Source organism: Rhizophagus irregularis, chromosome 11 (genome assembly GCF_026210795.1).
Source record: "Rhizophagus irregularis chromosome 11, complete sequence".
NCBI lineage: Eukaryota > Fungi > Glomeromycota > Glomeromycetes > Glomerales > Glomeraceae > Rhizophagus > Rhizophagus irregularis.
In genome coordinates this window covers 2,113,738-2,135,228 of record NC_089439.1, presented here as the reverse complement: position 1 = coordinate 2,135,228, position 21,491 = coordinate 2,113,738, and the positions used below count along the sequence as shown (strand labels likewise).

The following is a 21,491-nucleotide window of genomic DNA, read 5'->3' as shown; positions in this document are numbered from 1 at the left end:
CCCTGAAAAGTTGGCCAAAAATTGCCGATCATTTGTGACAGCTGTAATGTCGTAATATACCTAGTAAATTTATTAATTATGAGACGTAGTATTATATTTAGAATTAGTGTTTAAAATTTTGTGTGTTTTAAGATTGTATAACGTTATAAATGTAACGTCCGAGATGACGTTAAACTAAAGATTTAGGTCAGACGATTATCAGGTGATTGGGAAACATGAAGAATCCATAATTAGACTATTTACATTTAAGGAAAGGGTTTTGAAGATCAAAAAACGAAGAAAAATGAAAATTTCAAAAACATGAAAAATAACAAGTACTAATAGTACTTGTAGTTCTTAGGAGTACAAAGTTATAAAATTTTAGGTTTTTGCAGTAAAACATAGTGATAACAGGCGCAGAATGTTTCTTTAAGAGACCATTTATAGATTCATATATAAAGGCATGAATATTGACATTGTGGAAATTAGGATACGAATTTGGGAATTTATTTTGAATATTAGGATATTAATTTAATTATTATTTAGTATTATTAAACCAAGCATATTATTGTATTTATTTATTTATATTATTAATAAAGTATTATTTTGTTAAGCCTAAGGTGGTAAACGTGATTTATCACGGGCTTAGGTCTTACACTATGTATGGTCCTGCTGTCGCAAGTCCATAAGCCTTAGAGGTTCCTCGACAAAAGGGCTATGTAGCGAGATTGTCGATCAGTTTTAACTTTAGATTTTAGATAGTCCACTTTCGATACCAATTTTGTTTGATGTACATTTCGACATTACACGGATCCGCCGAATAAACGGATTTGTTATAAAAAATAATGAACATCGGATTAACTCCGTCTAAAAAACCGGAAGTATATATATACATATATATAAGACGGATTGAAACACCATGCAATTTTATTCGTGTTATTATTTGTAGTACAGGCAGTACAATAATTCTTAAACTCAAATTTACCATCCCACGAAGATAAATAAAATTAATAATAAAATAATACACATGATACAAAAACGTCGTAAATGGATCTTCAATGCTACAAGATAGATTATCTTTAGGTAATCATAAACAATTGATTATTGATTTTCCCATGATAAGATAATGCCATTATGAATCGAGCTTTCTGTAATAAATTTTATTTGGACACAAGTTGTATTGTACATAATTGGTTAATTCTTAATTAGAAGATAGTAGATCCTTATTATAAAATGTATAACTACTTATTATTTGAACTTTTTTATAGTGAATAAATACCAAGGGATACATTTTTAATATTTAAAAATTCCCTAATTTAGATAATCGTATTCTTCGTGTATAAGTAAAATTGCAATATCTGACAGTTATTGAATGCACCTGTAATACAACAAAAACAAAAATGGTGGTATCATTATGTCATTATTTTTTTTCCTTACGCATATTTCCGATATTTCTATAAAAATGTCGAGAAAAGAAAAAAAAACAAGAACAAAAAAAAAATTCATGCATATTGTTATTTATTTCTTTAAGATACGCAATATTTACCTTCGGTGTATTTAATAAAAAAAAAGCAATTGAAAAGTTATGAACAGAAAACTCACCCGTATCAAGTTCAAAAAATAGATCTAAACGATAATAGAAAAACTAGGAGAAAGCAACCCAAATATTGTCCCGACTGTAAAGAAACAGACGATTATATCAAACTCTTTTCTAAATCGATTAAAACGAACGTTAAATAACGGGATAACGACATAATTACTGTATATCCGAAAACGTACTATTATTTAACGGAAATAGAACTATATACAAAACCCTATTTTTTATAATAACCCCGCCATCCTAATTTTTTTATTTTTTTTTTTACTTTCGTTATAATGGCATCAAAAAATTATGGACAAAAAACTTGCGGAACACCGCCATGTGCTCAAAATATCTGTTTCGAAAATAATGCTTGCAAGATAATAAAAGAAAGTAAATCTCCAAAAATTTGTTCTAATTGTAAAGAAACAAGCGATTCTATCAAACTTTTTTCCAGTAAAGTAAATAAAATAGAAGAAGCCACTGATAATTTTTATAAAAATCCCATAAAAAAAAATAAGATTAATCAATTTTCTATCTTCAATGCAAAATTTACTTTAAACAATGCCCCTTGCGAATTAGAATATGATTTATCAAATTTATTTAGAAAATTTACATAAATTTGTAATTTTTACAACTCAAAATGGTAATAATAATCCGTTTTCTATCTTTTTAATGAAATATTGATAATCGCCGTCTATAGTATATTTGGCAAAATCGACTCTCGGAAATTAGAAAAATATTCTTTCCAAATAATTTATCACAAACACAATTCATTAAGATTTATTAAGAAATTATTTAAGATACTTAAATTTTATGATCAATATTTTACGTTGTAAAATCATTTTTGTGTACATTCATTTTTCTCGCTAATTTGATGTAATAACACTTATATACAGTAATATATAAAACAACCTTTACCCCTTTTTTATTAAACAAATAATAAATTATTACTACGATATATATGAAAAATATGTTTTTAAAAAACGATAGAATGCTTACGTCGTTTGTGATGATATATTCAAGTCAGCATATATTATAGTTTTAAAAAGAAATGATAAGTGAAGTACATAAAATTTGTCAATTTTGTAATCATCCATTTGAGCAATAAAAACCCCATGATTTAAAGTCAATATGTAGGAAAGTCGGATGTATTTATTATATAAATGTATATGTATTTGCATGGAAACCTTGAAATTGGAACTTTATTATTAAATTTCGATAATAACTTTCCAAATAAAAGGGTACTACGTAATCGATTATATCATTTTTTGATTCTATTACATTTTCGTACTGATTATAATTAATCTAAAGTTTCGCATTTACGTCCGATATGTGTGATAAATTAACTATATTGTTAAGATCTGTACTAGTATTTTCCCTTGTTACATCCAGGCGGGTAAAAGCGTGGTCATTATTTATTTTTGGGCTTCATTCATTCTCCTTTTCGGCCTTTCCAAATTTAGTGACGATCTTTTGATTCTGCACTTCAGTTTCTTTTGATTCTACACTTAAAAAAGTAATTAACATTTTTCAATAACTGATCAGAATAATCAGCCTTAAATTAAATTTTTAAATGGAGAGACTATATAGAACAATCCTAATTCAAACAAGTATTATGGTCAATGACAATGTTACATAAATTGCAGTCACAATACTAATATATGAAGGATTTTATTTTCTTTCTATAGCCAGATCGATCGGCGTCTAGTTAAGGATAGTTGAAACAACTAGGGTATACGTATACAATCATGGATATACCGTATTTTACTAGAAATAATCAAGTTCTGAAAATAAGCAACATCATATTTTGTAGTACTCGAAATAAGCAACTTGTAAAATTTATTGAATTCCTTGTAAAATTTAACCAGACATATAATAACCCTATAAAAAATTTTTCAGAAAAATGATCACATGTCTGAGTATCTTCGGAATAAAAACTAGAAAAATGATCATTTTATCCAGAATATTACTTTCATCATCAGTTTCGCTCATTACCAATTTCTCAATTTCTGATTCAGATTCTATATTAGAAAATAAAGCGGGTTTAAAACAGGTTCGTGTGGGGAGATAAAGAACATATACAACAAATCAGATGATCATCAGATGATATTTGATGAGTAAATTTTGAAAAAATATTTTGTACTCGAAAATAAGCAACCCTATAATAAGTAAAATACGGTATAGTTATCGTAGAATGGCTGTAGATAATCTATTTTATTTTTATATAATGAATTGTTTTGCTTTAATATCAAATATTTTATTTGATAAAGTTTATAGTAAAACTGTTTTCCGAAATAAAGAACAGTAGAAAACTATTATTGGAATAAATAAAGTCGTGTTAGCGTTACTGATTTTTTATTTTGAAAACCTTGTTGATCTTTCAACAGGTATTCCCTTCTCGCTATCACGTGACTTGCTGCGGAATTACTTAGTGAGTACGTGAGTACATGATGTGACAAATAACATTAGGTGGACCACTTGCAATTTTTTACATAGTGGTACTTGGGAATCTTATAGAGATACTCTCTTATTCACAATTTGTCAATATTTACCTAATTTTAATTTTATTAGATCCCCATAGACCATTTTTACTTTTATTATCCCTTTAGCTTCTTCCTAGTGTTAGGTGGGTGGGAATGCTTTAGCTGACTCCCCACGGTCCCTTTATTTCGCACCAGGGTGGCGCTGTCCTCGGGCGGTGGTTTGATTATAGCATAGTTTAGATAACGTTTGGCTTTTTTTCTGTAATCTTGTTCACATGGATTTTAAAAATAAAAATAAAAAATAAAATGGTGTGACAAATAACGTATTCGTACTGAATTGTGTGGTGCATCGCAAATAATGGTAGTTTACGACATAATAATGTTTATCCATTTCAAGTTGGGTTCTATCGACTCATTGATCGATAAATGACTTTATCAACGACTTCTTGTACTTTTAGAGATGTAGATAATATTTCATCATATCCATTTTTATTAAAATAAATAAATACATAAATAAAACGAAATAATCTTTTGGTGTATTATTCTTCAAAATGATTATCAATCTATTTATACATTATTTTGTTTTTTTTTTGATAATAAATGATATCTTTCAAAATAATACGTTAAAAAAAAGATTATTAGCTTCTTTTTTTTGGTGACGCCTAAATGATTAAGATTTTTTTTCTTGGCTTCGTTGCATATTGCACATATACATGATCCAGAATTTTCCGAATGTGATATTAGCTATTATGAACGTAAAAATTTCCTAATTTAACTTCTTTATTGTAATCTTACTTTGAGAGTTGTTAAAGAGTCGGTAGTGCTCAAATTTAAAAAATATAAAAAGAAAAAATTACAATATAACTAGCTACAGTAAAAAATAACATGATGATATTTGCCTTGTGTTGTGATTAGACTTTAACTGTTAATAACATTTATTAGTGATTTCATTTCTTCTTGTTTGATATTTATTCTCAGCAGTAGTGGTCGTTTTCACCGATCATTCGGTCCTGTAACCGACATAGCTGATCATTAACATCAAATTTCATTGATTTATTTCTTTGATTTTGATGGAATTTGTTTATAATTTTTAGCTTTAAATTTTAACCTTAATCATCGCTGAAGCCACTAATTTGTCTATGAAATAAGCAATAGTGATTAGTGTAAATAGGTTTAGAAGAAGAGTCCTAAAAGGATTTTCTTTAAATCAAATGTTTCAAAAAAGAAGGGATAGGATTATGGAGTCATAGTGTCATTGTGACGAAATCAATAGAATTATAAGCTTGAGCATACAATACCTTTTTTATAGGTTGATATTAAGTCATATTTGTATCATATTCTCTATTATTTATTTTAAAAATTTCTTAAAAAAATAATTCTATATCGAAAAAATCCTCTCTTGAAACTTTCTGATATTTTTTTTTTTTTTTTTTTTTGACCAATCATCAATCACTTATTGAGAATGTCCTAAATAAAACCAAAAAATTAGTGATTTTCTTATTTAAAATATTTTTTATACAACAGATTATCATTAATTCATTGATCAAAAACTTTTTTTAAAAAATTTTGGAAAAATTCTTTTTTTTTTATATTATTTATTTTAAAATTCAATATATAAAACCCAGACAGCTTATCCTTAATGCAAAAGTTGTGCTACTTACATGTTACATGTTACAATAGTTACATACATGTGCATTCAGATGATCATATGAATCCTTTTTATTACAATCAAAAGACGGAATAAGAATGATTTACACGACAGCTCAATAATTACTAATTTCGCAATCATTGAAATACCTAGTTTATTTTTTCTTTCTTAAAAAAAAAAATAAAAAAAAATAAAAAAAAATGTCAAAAGATACCAAAACAAAAGATTTAAATTATTACATTGATTGGTTGAAGAAATCAATTGACAATGAAAACATCAAATTATATGAATATCAAAGCTTCAAAGATATTCAATGGAAAGGAAGTGGTTCGTACGGAAATGTTTATCGTGTTAATTTGGAAAACTCCAATCGTCTTTTCGCTTTGAAATCCTTTGTTAACGTTAATAATAAACAAACTTTTGAAGAAGTTTTAAAAGAGGTATATAATTTAATTATTTTAAAAAACTTCGATTAAATAAAATTAACTAATTTTATATAGTTAAAACTACACCGAAGTGTTGATTGTCATGAAAATATTATACGACTATACGGAATCACAAATGTAAAATTCGGTAAGTTTTAAATATTTGTATATAACGTAATAAAACCTACTTTCTTATTATTAAAAGCTTATTTTATTAAGATGCAATCCAAAATTGCTCCTTTGTATTGGAATATGCCGATAGCGGCACATTGAATACGTATTTAACCGACCATTTTAGTGAACTTGATTGGAGTGACAAATATCACTTAGCGTCGCAGCTGGCTAGTGCTATAGAATTTCTACATGGGGAAGATATTATTCATCGTGATTTGGTAATATAAAAATTATACTTTTTTTTTATTTAATTGATTTACTGTAATTGATTTAATTCGGTTTTTTTTTTGTAATAAAGCATGGAGACAATATTCTTATAAATCAGAAAAATATTAAATTAGCGGACTTTGGTTTATCAAAAAAAATTATTGAAGCATCAAGTTCTACATCAAAAGTACTTGGCGTAATGCCTTATGTGGATCCAAAAAGTTTTGATGATAAAGAAAAATATAAATTAAATAAAAAATCTGATGTATACAGCGTTGGAGTTTTATTATGGCAAATTTCAAGTGGATATAAGCCTTTCCATGAAGTTGATCATAGCGTAAGTCTAATGTTATCAATATTAAAGGGTAAAAGAGAAAAAATTATTGACGGAACTCCTGTAAAATATAGTGACCTATATAGAGGTAAAAGTCAATTAAATTTTTTTAATCGATATTTTTTTTTATATACTGTATGTTAATTGAATTATTTATTTTTAAATTGATTAGAATGTTGGAGAGGTGAACCAAATAAACGTCCAAATATACGGGAAGTTGTTTCAACTCTTAAATCAATAATAGAAATTGATACAACCACTGATCATACTAATGAAAAAAAAGAAACCCATTCGAGGAACGAAGATGAAATAATTTCAGAATCAAGCAAAAGAACCAAGGATTTAAATGACGAATTAATGCCAAATAGCGAACTAAATAGTATACCATCTGGTTCAAACAAAAAATTCGAGGGTTCAATTAATGAAATAATAATATCAAAAGATGAATCAAACATTATAAAAGAAGATGAAAATAGAATGGCCTCGAATCAAAAATATGGAAGTCCATCAAATGCAAATGCATCAGATCAAGTAAATCAAGTAACAGGATCATCGATAAGTCTAATTAATTTTCTTGATGTTGATAAGCTAATTGCATTCATTATTAAAAAACATGATAATGGTATAACTTTTGATCAAGCTCAACAATTGATAAGTAAACAAATATTACAAACAAATCAAACTACAGATCAACTTATAAAATGGTTATCAGAAAATCAAGATAAAACACAATATATTTGGTTTCTTGGATTATTTTACTATTATAATATTGGCGTAGAAGATGACATTAAAGCATTTGAATGGTTTTCAAAAGCGGCAGAGGATAATTATTCAATTGCACAAGTATATCTTGCTAAATGTTATTATGATGGATATGGAACTACCTGTAATATAAAATTGGCATTTCATTGGTATCAAAAATCCGTAGAAAATGGAAGTGTTATTGGGCAATTTTATTTAGGAAATTGTTATGAATTTGGTATTGGAACTGTACAAAATGAAAAAGAATCTGTTAATTGGTATAATATAGCAGCCGATAATGGAAATGCTACTGCAAAATTTTCTCTTGCTAATTGCTATAGATTAGGAAAAGGAGTTGATAAAGATGAAATTAAAGCATTTAATTATTATGAAACATTAGCAAAACAAGAATTCTCTGATGCTCAATTGCAACTTGGTGATTGTTATTATCAAGGAATTGGAACGGGGGTGGATACAATACAAGCCAAATGTTGGTATGAAAAAGCAGCAAATAATGGAAATACTATTATAGCAAAAAATAATCTCAAAAAATATTATAATGTGAAAACGAGAGTTGAAACAGATAAATCAAAAAAAATTAATCTTTATAAAGTATTATTTCACAAAAGCTTAAGTCGATTTGGATTATATTGTATTGGGAAATTATTATTGAAAACTAATTATGAAAAATCACTTTATTTTTTTCAAAAAGCAGCAGAAAATGGATGTAAATTTGCACAATATAATTTAGGTGGATGCTATCAATTAGGAGATGGTGTAAGACAAGATTTAAGAAAGTCATTTGAATTATATATGAAATCTGCTAAACAAGGATATATAAATGCACAGTCTCAACTTATTTATTGTTATGATTTTGGGTTTGGAACTGAAATAGATAGAGTAAAAGCATTTGAATTTGCAAAGATAATAGCCGAAAAAGGATATAAGCATGCACAATTTATATTAGGTGAGCATTATGCATACGGAGAAGGGGTTGATAAAGATGAGAGAAAAGCATTTGAATTATTTAATAAATTGGCTAAAGAAAGCAAATATCTATCTAGTAATAAAGAAATTGAAATAAATAAGCGAAAAGATTTTGACTATTCTAAAATATTTGTTGATGATATAAATATGAATTCAAAACTTGGAAATTGTTATGATAAAGGAATTGGAACTGTAATCAATAAGAAAAAGGCATTTAAATTATATAAAATAGCGGCTGAAAAAGGAGAGAATTTTGCACAAAATAGTTTAGGATTCTTATATGAATATGGTGAAGGTACAGAAATGAATTTAGAAAAGGCTATTTACTGGTATAACATTGCGGCAGAAAATGGAAATATAGTGGCACAATACAATCTTGGCAATTGCTATAATTATGGAAAAGGTGTTGAAAAAAATGAAAGAAAAGCATTTGAATACTATAAAATAGCAGCTGAAAAGGGGGATTTGGATGCTTTATATCAACTTGGATATTGTTTTGATAAAGGAATTGGAACTGAAATCAATAAAACAATAGCATTTGAATTATATAAATTAGCAGCTGTAAAAGGATATGTAGATGCTCAATATCAACTTGGACATTGTTATTATGAAGGAATTGGGACAGAAATCGATAAAGCAAATGCATTTGAATATTATAAAATTGCAGCTGAAAATGGTAATAATTATGCACAAAATAGCTTGGGATTTTTGTATGGAAATGGTGAAGGAACCAAGAAAAATTTGGAGAAAGCTTTTTATTGGTATAATAAAGCGGCAGAAAATGGAAATAGAGTAGCACAATATAGCTTAGGTGAATGTTATGAATTAGGAAATGGTGTTAAGAAAGATGAAATCAAAGCATTTGAATATAATAAGAAATCAGCTGAAAATGGACATATAAGTGCAAAATTTCAACTCGGATATTACTATGTAAATGGTATTGGAACTGAAATTGATAAAGAAAAAGGATTTGAATTATATAATGAGGCAGCTGGCAGTAATATTCAAGTTGATCCTATTGAAAATGATGAGAAGCTAGCAAGCGATTTAGGCGAAGTTAATAATTGGTACCATAAAGCCGCAGAAGATGATAATAAATTACCATTATTTAAGTTAGGTAATTTTTATGAATTAGGCAAGGGTGTCTGTAAAAATAAAGTTAGAGCATTTGAATTTTACAAAAAATCGGCAGATCAAGGATTTAGTGATGCTCAATATAAAGTCGATACCTTTATGAATGAATTGGGACTGAAATGAATAAAGTAAATACTATTATTTATTACAAAATAGAGTAATTCTCAATGCGCAAAAAAATCTTGCATATTTATATGAAGGAGGCGAAGGAACTGATAAAAATATAGAAAATGCTATTTATTATACGAGAAGGTTTTAGAAAATGGATGTTTAAATTTTTGAAGGAAATCAGATACACTTTTACAACAATTAGAAATTCAAAGTTAAAATCTATCACAATTACAAATTCCATTGAAAATGTTATCTGCTGGATGTTCAGCGACTTCTTCATTGTTTCATTAAAATATATTTTCATATCGTAAATTTTTGGAACTTCATCTCTATATCAGAAAATATTATGAAAAATTTGTGCTTTTTATTACACCATAAACTGATAAACACAATAGTTTTAGTTTTTATAAGATGGCAGTCTTTAAATTATAGGACATTGTATATAAGTTTTTTTTAAATATTCATACCTTAATATTTTGTTAAATAGATGCAATTTGCATTTTGGTCTTAGGTAGAAATTTTAGGATTATTTTTTGTTTAGGATTATATATTCTAATTTAACCCTTACGATTAAGATTTTAGTAAGATATAAATTTCGTCATTTAAGAAAATTTCTTAATTTACACTGTATTCATAAACGTATCACGTGACTTTATTATAAAGTTAATGTAAAAAAAATAAATTTTAATAAATATAATTTAAAAGGAATATGCAGTATACGTATTTTTGTCTGTTCGGTAAGTTTACTTAAAGCGTCAAAGTTGATTTTGGCAAATTCTTTTTTTCCTGTTTTTTTTTCGTTTAATTAATTCTGCCCAACATTAAATGATCAGAATAGAAAATTTACTTTTTTGGAAACCCGTGTTTGAACACCCGTCACCCCGTGTACAAAATAGAAATCGTCTAAATTTAATGCAAATTCACTCTTATAATGAATTTTTATTCGATTTATTTCGTCTTATTTGTGTAAGCTTTTATTGTATTCTCTAAGGATAACTTTTTTTTCAAAAAAAAAATAGGATTTTGATCTTGTAAAAAAAATGAAAATGGTTTGTAGTTATTTTTACTTGCAAAGCCAGGCAATTTCAATAAACCAAATTCATCTATTTCATTAGAAAATTCGACGTAAATTATACTATACTATATTAAATAATCGTTCCGATACATCGAAAGGTTCCAGTTTATCAAAGATCCGTTGCCTGTATATTATCTGTTATCATTTCAGAATTATGTTATTATGTTCTCGGGGTAGTTTATGGTATGAATAAAACAAATCATTATTGACCTTCCATAAAAGTTATTGCTTTATGATCCGATATGATAGTAAAAGCGCGTAAAATCGTTAATTCATTTACTATAAAAATGGTTCACGGTAACTACAGCTGTGCTATAAAGATGTCCATATAAAATTATACTTTCGATAAAGTTACGTGCGGATTTAAAATAGAATCATATGTTACATTTTTCAAATGATTAGTATTCGAAATTTTAACGTAATTAAATTAATGATTTTTACATAAATTTTAAGATTATTCTATACATGATTTTTCTTCACATAAATACACCTGCAATATATTATATCCATTATAAAGTATAAATTTTATTCTAGGTTTTTTTTATTCAAAATATTCACAGCATGTAATGAATCGTTAAAATTTAATCGATTATTATTAAGCTGAACCAATAATTTTATTAATTCTTCCTTTGATAATGTTGATAATGAATTAGTAACAACGATGAAAAATTATATGACCGATGGCTAAAAACGTAAATTTGAAACTATCCTTCTTTTTCTTTTCCTCCCAGTAATTCTCCTGCTTTAATAATTTCATCCAAAACTGCTAAACTGCGCAAGTAACTGTTAATAATTTCGGTCTCTTGCTTTTGTTCTGTAGCAGAATTTTCAAGATTATTCAATCTTTTATTTCAAAATCACTATAAAGGCCAACCCCATAAATTTTTTCAAACACAAAAATTATTCGTTTTCGAATTTTTTGATCCTGATCACTATCTCATATAGCCAAAACACTCTTTCCCAACCGGTAAAACTTTAACTGATTTAGTTCAATCTTATTATGCCAGTAATAACGTTAACTTATAATAATATTATCTTTAATGAAGAAGATAAGTTAGTGGCTAGTGATTTCGCAAAGTCAAAATAACATACTAGGCTCAACTGTCGTTAAACGCGATATATTATTTAACAAAATAATCTTTATAGCACACATATACAAAATAACCCTTTTTATAACAAATTTTTTAATCTCAAATAAGCAAATTTACTACTTTAATCTATTTAGATGAATGATTTATTTTTCGCAATTTCATGATCATGACGTTTTACAAATGTGCGCATATGTAAAATTTTCCCACTATACCGAATTCGTTATGGTATTAACGAATTTCTCATGATCAATAATTACTTCGTTACATTAAGGGTTGACTGTATATGAAGCATGATCTTGGCTGATGGACGTCTGCATAATAACACAATTGGATATGGATCATGTTAAAATATCATCCAAACTGTCTTACAGTTCGGTAATATTCTAACATCCCTATCCAGTAACTAATATTAACGGATTTACTTGATAAGCACTGGCTGCTTTTCATAAGTGTAATGATAATATATTATAACTTATCAGTACTTTTTTTTTAATTGAGTTCTGAATTTGACGAAGACGAATAAAATACATTTTCTAATTTGCATCACCATTTATTAAGTGAATAAAGAACCAATAATGAAATGTTGTCCGAGCGAATTATTACATTTGTTTAACTAACTAATATTTTTATGTTAAGAATCAATCATTAGAAATTTTATAAGGCTGGCGAAATTTTAAATTTACCGGTAAAAATTATATTTCTAATCTTTTTTTACTTTTGTTGTGATAATAGAAACTCATTTAGATTCGTTCAGATATTTCCGTGCACTCGCTATTGTTTCAGTAAAATCAAATTGTTCGTAACTTGCATGAACTTATTAGAAAGGGAAGTATATCAAGTTAGTTTTTTAACGCTTGAAATTTGAAATTTATCGATAATAAAATTAGACCATCAAAAACAAGCAGTACCCAAATGTTAAAAAACACTATTTATTATTTGTTTAAATAAAAGGAAATGGAAAATTAGCGTAAAAAGTTCTATTTTATTTACTAAAGTTTGTCATCGCTCTTTTCTTTACAATCCGGACAATCTTCGGAGGTTTTTTATTTTATTTTCGGACTGAATTTTTGATGAACACATGGAGGTGTTTCGTAAGTTTTTTGTCCATAAATTTTTGATGACATTATAACGAAAGCAAAAAAAGTAGGAGCAAAGCTTATTATTTATTAAATATAATCCCTATAAAAAATTCCGTTATTTCTGTAAAAACTCCTTTCACGGATCCATTCACGAAAAATCGATAAATTTAAAAAACGGATAGACTTTTTTACTGGGAACTATGAGTTGCTATAGAAAAAAATATAGGGTTTATAAGTTATTCATTTATAAATACTGTATAGTGATACAATCATACAAATACGTCGGATAGTAAATTAGTATTATTTGGGAGTTGGGAATAATAGGGGTTTTTTCCCTTCGGGAAAAAAACCCTAATGTTCCTTTCCCATGAAATTAATGGGTAATCCCCTGGAGCGTGTCACTCATTAAATATTAACTACCATTTTTCAGAAGTTTATCACTTAAAAATTTGTAATTTTAAGCATAGAATTTTTACCAGTAAATTACATAGAAAAAATACTAGAGTAATTCCAATAGTAATATTATGTATTTAAACATAAAAACTACATAAAAGTAAATAATTCTTACAGAAATTTTAATTTTTTTTTTATTTCTAAAAAAAGAAAAATTAGTCAACAGTTATAAAAGGAAAGCGCGATTCGCTATAAATCACAATGAAATTTAAGATATTTGGACTTAATGTATAATTAATAACAACATATAATCTTATTGTTGGCATACTAGATTTTTGGCTGATATTTTTCGTTGTAAAATTAACTTTACTCAAGAAATTACATGGCGCAAATAGTAAGCTACAATCATATGTAGGATTCGTGTACTATTACTGAGAATTAAGTAAATTATTTAATTAAAGAACATTATTATCTGACGTTTCATTAAAATACAGATATAACAACCTACAGTCAATCCTCGATGTAACAAACTTGCTTTTGATACTTCGATAACATGACATTTAAACGAATCAGCCAATTAAATTCTTTAAATTCTTCGCTTATAATCTTATATAACGAATTTGAGATGAAACCCTCCGTTCGTTATATCGAGGGTTGACTGTACTCTGTTTTATTACGGATATTGCCGTAATCATTATTGATCTAACGGTGCAAATTGTTTATTATTATATATTATGGTAACGAGGAGGTTTCAGCCTTTACCAATCGAAACTATATCTGAAAATGATATTCAAAAAAATTATTTCAATCTATCCTTTTGTTTGCTGTATTTGGAAATTTCGCCTGAATCGTTAAAATATTATACTCCTCATCAATTCGTTGCATTTTATGACGATCGGTGTTACGCATAGCCCGCTACCTTTTCAAGCCATGAGCTTGGACTGATTTTTCCCACAAACGATTGTTCATTAGGGTCAATGTCCGCAGATTGTGTGGATCAGCAAGAACTTTAATTCTATTGTCATCATAACTATTAATAATCCATGTTTATATTCTATCATTCCTCCGCAGATAAAGTGGAATTAGAATCATTAGATTTGCCGATCACGTTGATCTTTCAGCATGTTTTCGGGTTATTTCATGTCGAAATTCAATTTTCCTAATGTTTAAATACATAATATTACTATTCTAGTGCTTTTTATTTCTATGTAATTTACTGTAATAATATTACTGTACACACAAATATCTCAGATAATTTCCCTGATTTGAGGTTACAAATTCAGCAAATAGACTTGCTTAGATTGACCATGTAACAGATTCGTTATTTTTTTTTGAAAATATGACAGAAATATTCAGAAAAAATATTATTTTACAAGCTAGTATAATGTGATGAATGGTCGTCCTGTAAGTAGTTTATTTTATACGAAGCATCGCAAAATTAGCTAGTGTATATATTCAAAAAATGAGTGAACTGAAAATATCAAATATTTGGATGCAGGACTCAGGAGATTATCAATTTACTTTCCAGGCATTTAACGTGTCGTGAAGGATATCGATAATATAAATATACAAATCTATCGCAACTGAATGAACTTATGCAAAAATAAAATATTTATTAAGTGAATTTTTCGTCATTTATGTTTATACATTTAAGCACTAGATCATAATACCATTATCGAGGATAAAATGATTTGTAAACTGGACTATATATTTACTATGAAAGAACCCGAATTTGGTTATAAGTTGAAATTTTATATATTACAAAATAATCTTATGATTTTGGGCATGAGCATCTAACAATTAAATTTCTCATTCTAAAACGATCACGACAAACAATAGAGTAAAAGAGCATAAGCCACGAAAACTAACTTATACGCCTTTTTTTTGTAATTAACGATTAATTGAAAAGAAATTTTATAATCAAAAATAAAACTTACGTCGTAAATCGAGTATACATGTATTTGTACAACAAATAAATAAATAATAAAATATTTCTCAAAAAAAGTTACTTCAACACTAACTCTATATTTTTTATATTTTTACTAGAGATGAATTTTTAGATCATCGAATTCAGTTAACTAGTAAGTAATTAAGTTTATCCGGTACGATTTTAGCTAGCATTATCGCTGGCGCTTTTTAACAAATATATACTTTTGTATTATATTTATTTAATTGCCCTTATAGATAAAACCTTTCTAGAATATTTCATACTACAAATAGAAATTAATAAATTTGATGTAACAAACAATAACACATCGGCATAGGAATTTCCGCAATTTATAACGGATTTTAGTGAGTGAAACCTAAATAAGTATCAATTAAGGTGAATGAAGAAGCAAGTCAGTCGTACATGCTTTTATCACCTGCCGATCATTAATTAATTTAGTAATATACCTGCCGATCATTTAACGCTCAATAATTAAACTACTTTCTCCATCAGATTTATTCTGTTATAGGAAATATATGCAAGCAATATGTTTCAGGTGCCTCATCCCAGTGCCAATCATCTTGATTACAATCTTTCAACTTGGCCAATAATGCTTGGATTTGGTTAAAAAAAATTAAATATAAAAGTTAAAATAAAATAAATTAATAAATAAAATTTGCAGCAGATGAATATGCATGGCAGAGGTTTAAAACTTTGCGTAGATATTCTTTACATCATATATAATCTATGAAAAAACAATACAACATTTGCGCTCATAATACAGGTTCATAAATATGTGATCATAGCATCTTAATAATTTCTTAATAAATCTTAATGCATAAAACTTGTGTTTGTGATAAATTATTGGAACTTTTTTTTTTCTGATCGCTCGGGAGTCGATTTTGCCATTATAATTTGTAAATATCGTCAATGATCATTTATTATCACTTTCGTTGTCGATATTTTCGATAGTAGATGATGAATATTTATTATTGTTGTTGCAAAATTTTTGATAAATCGTATTCTAATTCGCAAGGGACATTGTTTAAAGTAAATTTTGCATTGAAGATATTTAATTGATTAATCTTATTCTTTTTTATGGGATTTTTATAAAAATTGTCATTAACTTCTTCTATTATATTTACTTTATTAGAAAAAAGTTTGACAGAATCGCTCATTTCTTCACAATCAGAGCAAATTTTTGGAGGATTTCTTTTTTTTATTTTATTCTCGGACCGAATTTTTCGAACATATGGCGGCGTCCCGCATGTTTTTTGTCCATAATTTTTTGATGAAATTATAACGAAAGTAAAAAAAAAATAGGATTAAAACTTATTATTTGTCAAATGCTATAAAAAATAAGGGTTTATATACTAGTTTTCAATTTGTAAATATTGTAGTGATGATAGTGATACAAGTGAATCGGATTCAAGCGCTAATAGGACTCAAGCGCTTCTCGTGTTTATAAATTATTGGAAAATATATTTTTTCTAATCGTTTGGGAGTCGATTTTGACATTATAAATTATCGTCAATGATGATCATCACTTTTTTTTTGTCGATATTTTCGATAGAAAATGAATATTTATTATTGTTATTGTAATGTTGAGTTGTAAAAATCACCAATTTATGTAAATTTTCTAAAGAAAATTTTGATAAATCATATTCTAATTCGCAAGGGATGTACATTATTTAAAGTAAATTTTGCATTAAAAATAGAAATTTGATTTGCAATGTTGAGTTGTAAAAATCACCGATTTATGTAAATTTCCTAAAGAAAATTTTGATAAATCATATTCTAATTTGCAAGAAACATTATTTAAAGTAAATTTCGCATTGAAAATAGAAATTTGATTTGCAATGTTGAGTTATAAAAACAACCAGTTTGTGTAAATTTTCTAAAGAAAATTTCGATAAATCATATTCTAATTCGCAAGGGACATTGTTTAAAGTAAATTTCGCATTGAAAATAGAAATTTGATTTGCAATGTTGAGTTGTAAAAATCACCAATTTATGTAAATTTCCTAAAGAAAATTTCGATAAATCATATTCTAATTCGCAAGGGACATTATTTAAAGTAAATTTTGCATTAAAAATAGAAATTTGATTTGCAATGTTGAGTTGTAAAAATCACCAATTTATGTAAATTTTCTAAAGAAAATTTCGATAAATCATATTCTAATTTGCAAGGGACATTATTTAAAGTAAATTTTGCATTAAAAATAGAAATTTGATTGTTCTTATTCTTTTTTATGGGATTCTTATAAAAATTGTCAATAACTTATTTACGTTACTAGAAAAAGTTTGACAGAATCGCTCGTTTCTTTACAATCAGAGCAAATTTTTAGGGTTTTTATTATTTTTATTTTATTCTCGAACTGAATTTTTGAACATATGGGCTCTTTACAATAGAAAGGAGGGGAAACTGCTAAAAAAATTTTTTTACTTTCGTTGTTGATATTTTTAATAGAAGATGGATATTTATTATGTTGTTGCAATTTTGAGTTGTAAAACTTGCAACTTTTGTAAAGTTTCTAAAGTAAATTTTAATAAATCATATTCTAATTTGCAAGGGATATTGTTTAAAGTAAATTTTGCATTAAAAATAGAAATTTGATTGTTCTTATTCTTTTTTATGGGATTCTTATAAAAATTGTCAATAACTTATTTACGTTACTAGAAAAAGTTTGACAGAATCGCTCGTTTCTTTACAATCAGAGCAAATTTTTAGGGTTTTTATTATTTTTATTTTATTCTCGAACTGAATTTTTGAACATATGGGCTCTTTACAATAGAAAGGAGGGGAAACTGCTAAAAAAATTTTTTTACTTTCGTTGTTGATATTTTTAATAGAAGATGGATATTTATTATGTTGTTGCAATTTTGAGTTGTAAAACTTGCAACTTTTGTAAAGTTTCTAAAGTAAATTTTAATAAATCATATTCTAATTTGCAAGGGATATTGTTTAAAGTAAATTTTGCATTAAAAATAGAAATTTGATTGTTCTTATTCTTTTTTATGGGATTCTTATAAAAATTGTCAATAACTTATTTACGTTACTAGAAAAAGTTTGACAGAATCGCTCGTTTCTTTACAATCAGAGCAAATTTTTAGGGTTTTTATTATTTTTATTTTATTCTCGAACTGAATTTTTGAACATATGGGCTCTTTACAATAGAAAGGAGGGGAAACTGCTAAAAAAATTTTTTTACTTTCGTTGTTGATATTTTTAATAGAAGATGGATATTTATTATGTTGTTGCAATTTTGAGTTGTAAAACTTGCAACTTTTGTAAAGTTTCTAAAGTAAATTTTAATAAATCATATTCTAATTTGCAAGGGATATTGTTTAAAGTAAATTTTGCATTAAAAATAGAAATTTGATTGTTCTTATTCTTTTTTATGGGATTCTTATAAAAATTGTCAATAACTTATTTACGTTACTAGAAAAAGTTTGACAGAATCGCTCGTTTCTTTACAATCAGAGCAAATTTTTAGGGTTTTTATTATTTTTATTTTATTCTCGAACTGAATTTTTGAACATATGGGCTCTTTACAATAGAAAGGAGGGGAAACTGCTAAAAAAATTTTTTTACTTTCGTTGTTGATATTTTTAATAGAAGATGGATATTTATTATGTTGTTGCAATTTTGAGTTGTAAAACTTGCAACTTTTGTAAAGTTTCTAAAGTAAATTTTAATAAATCATATTCTAATTTGCAAGGGATATTGTTTAAAGTAAATTTTGCATTAAAAATAGAAATTTGATTGTTCTTATTCTTTTTTATGGGATTCTATAAAAATTGTCAATAACTTATTTACGTTACTAGAAAAAAGTTTGACAGAATCGCTCGTTTCTTTACAATCAAAGCAAATTTTTGGGGGTTTTTATTTTTTTTATTTTATTCTCGAACCGAATTTTTTGAACATATGGGCTCTTTACAATAGAAAGGGGGGGGGGAAACTGCTAAAAAAAAATTTTTTACTTTTGTTATTGATATTTTCGATAGAAGATGGATATTTATTATGATGTTGCAATTTTGAGTTGTAAAACTTGCTAACTTTTGTAAATTTTCTAACGTAAATTTTGATAAATCATATTCTAATTTGCAAGGGATATTGTTTAAAGTAAATTTTGCATTAAAAATAGAAATTTGATTGTTCTTATTCTTTTTTATGGGATTCTTATAAAAATTGTCAATAACTTATTTACGTTACTAGAAAAAAGTTTGACAGAATCGCTCGTTTCTTTACAATCAGAGCAAATTTTTGGGGTTTTTATTTTTTTTTATTTTATTCTCGAACTTAATTTTTTGAACATATGGGCTCTTTACAATAGAAAGGGCGGAAACTGCTAAAAAAAATTTTTTACTTTCGTTGTTGATATTTTTAATAGAAGATGGATATTTATTATGTTGTTGCAATTTTGAGTTGTAAAACTTGCTAACTTTTGTAAATTTTCTAAAGTAAATTTTAATAAATCATATTCTAATTTGCAAGGGATATTGTTTAAAGTAAATTTTGCATTAAAAATAGAAATTTGATTGTTCTTATTCTTTTTTATGGGATTCTATAAAAATTGTCAATAACTTATTTACGTTACTAGAAAAAAGTTTGACAGAATCGCTCGTTTCTTTACAATCAAAGCAAATTTTTGGGGTTTTTATTTTTTATTTTATTCTCGAACCGAATTTTTTGAACATATAGGCTCTTTACAATAGAAAGGGGGGGGGGAACTGCTAAAAAAAAATTTTTTACTTTTGTTATTGATATTTTCGATAGAAGATGGATATTTATTATGATGTTGCAATTTTGAGTTGTAAAACTTGCTAACTTTTGTAAATTTTCTAACGTAAATTTTGATAAATCATATTCTAATTTGCAAGGGATATTGTTTAAAGTAAATTTTGCATTAAAAATAGAAATTTGATTGTTCTTATTCTTTTTTATGGGATTCTATAAAAATTGTCAATAACTTATTTACGTTACTAGAAAAAAGTTTGACAGAATCGCTCGTTTCTTTACAATCAGAGCAAATTTTTGGGGTTTTTATTTTTTTTATTTTAGTTTCAAAACGAATTTTTTGAACATATTGCGGCGTTCCGCACGTTTTTTGTCCATAATTTTTTTTAAAAAAATAGGATTAAAACTTATTATTTGTTAAATGCTATAATAAATAGGGTTTGCATACTAGTTTTTCTTTTGTAGCGCTTCTTGTGTTTGTGATAAATTATCAGAAAATATATTTTTTCTAATCGCTCGGGAGTCGATTTTGCCATTATAAATTGTAATATCGTTAATGACCATTTATCATCCACTTTCGTTGTCGATATTTTCGATAGTAGATGAATATTTATTATTGTTGCAAAATTTTTGATAAATCGTATTCTAAGTCGCAAGAGACATTGTTTAAAGTAAATTTTGCATTGAAGATAGAATATTGATTAATCTTATTCTTTTTTATGGGATTTTTATAAAAATTGTCATTAACTTTTTCTACTTTATCTACTTTACTAGAAAAATGTTTGACAGAATTGCTTATTTCTTCACAATCAGAGCAAAATTTTGGAATTTGCGGCGTTCCGCACGTTTTTTGTCCATAATTTTTTGACGACATTATAACGAAAGTAAAAAAATAGGATTAAAATTTATCTGTTATTATTTGTTAAATACTATAAAAAAATAGGGGTTTATATACTAATTTATCATTTACAAATATTGTAGTGATAGTGATACAAGTAAATCGGATTCAAGCGCTAATCGGACTCAAGCACTTCTTGTGTTTGTGATAAATTATTGGAAAATATTTTTTCCAATCGGATTTTGCCATTATAAATTATCGTCAATCATGATCATTTATCATCACTTTCGTTGTTGATATTTTCGATAGAAGATGAATATTTATTATTGTTATTACAAAGTTGAATTGTAAAAATCACCAATTTATGCAAATTTTTTAAAGAAAATTTCAACAAATCATATTCTAATTCGCAAGGGACATTATTTAAAGTAAATTTTGCATTGAATAGAAAATAGATTTGCAATGTTGAGTTGTAAAAATCACCAATTTATGTAAATTTCTTAAAGAAAATTTTGATAAATCATATTCTAATTTGCAAGGAA

General features: G+C 26.6%; 2 protein-coding genes across 2 annotated transcripts; both read left to right on the top strand.

Annotated features, from left to right (window-relative positions):
- Positions 1–1,854: 1,854 nt before the first annotated feature.
- OCT59_002973 (uncharacterized protein) lies at positions 1,855–2,178 on the top strand (the record flags this gene model as incomplete). Its single annotated transcript, XM_066145312.1, has 1 exon — positions 1,855–2,178. The coding sequence occupies one exon, from the start codon at positions 1,855–1,857 to the stop codon at positions 2,176–2,178; it is 324 nt and encodes a 107-aa protein (XP_065996045.1).
- A 3,714-nt stretch (positions 2,179–5,892) lies between these two features.
- On the top strand, positions 5,893–9,817 carry OCT59_002972 (uncharacterized protein; the record flags this gene model as incomplete). The annotated part of the gene is made up of 5 exons (XM_025331189.2): positions 5,893–6,132; positions 6,193–6,265; positions 6,337–6,509; positions 6,590–6,920; positions 7,005–9,817. The coding sequence occupies 5 exons, from the start codon at positions 5,893–5,895 to the stop codon at positions 9,815–9,817; spliced, it is 3,630 nt and encodes a 1,209-aa protein (XP_025172001.2).
- Positions 9,818–21,491: the final 11,674 nt, after the last annotated feature.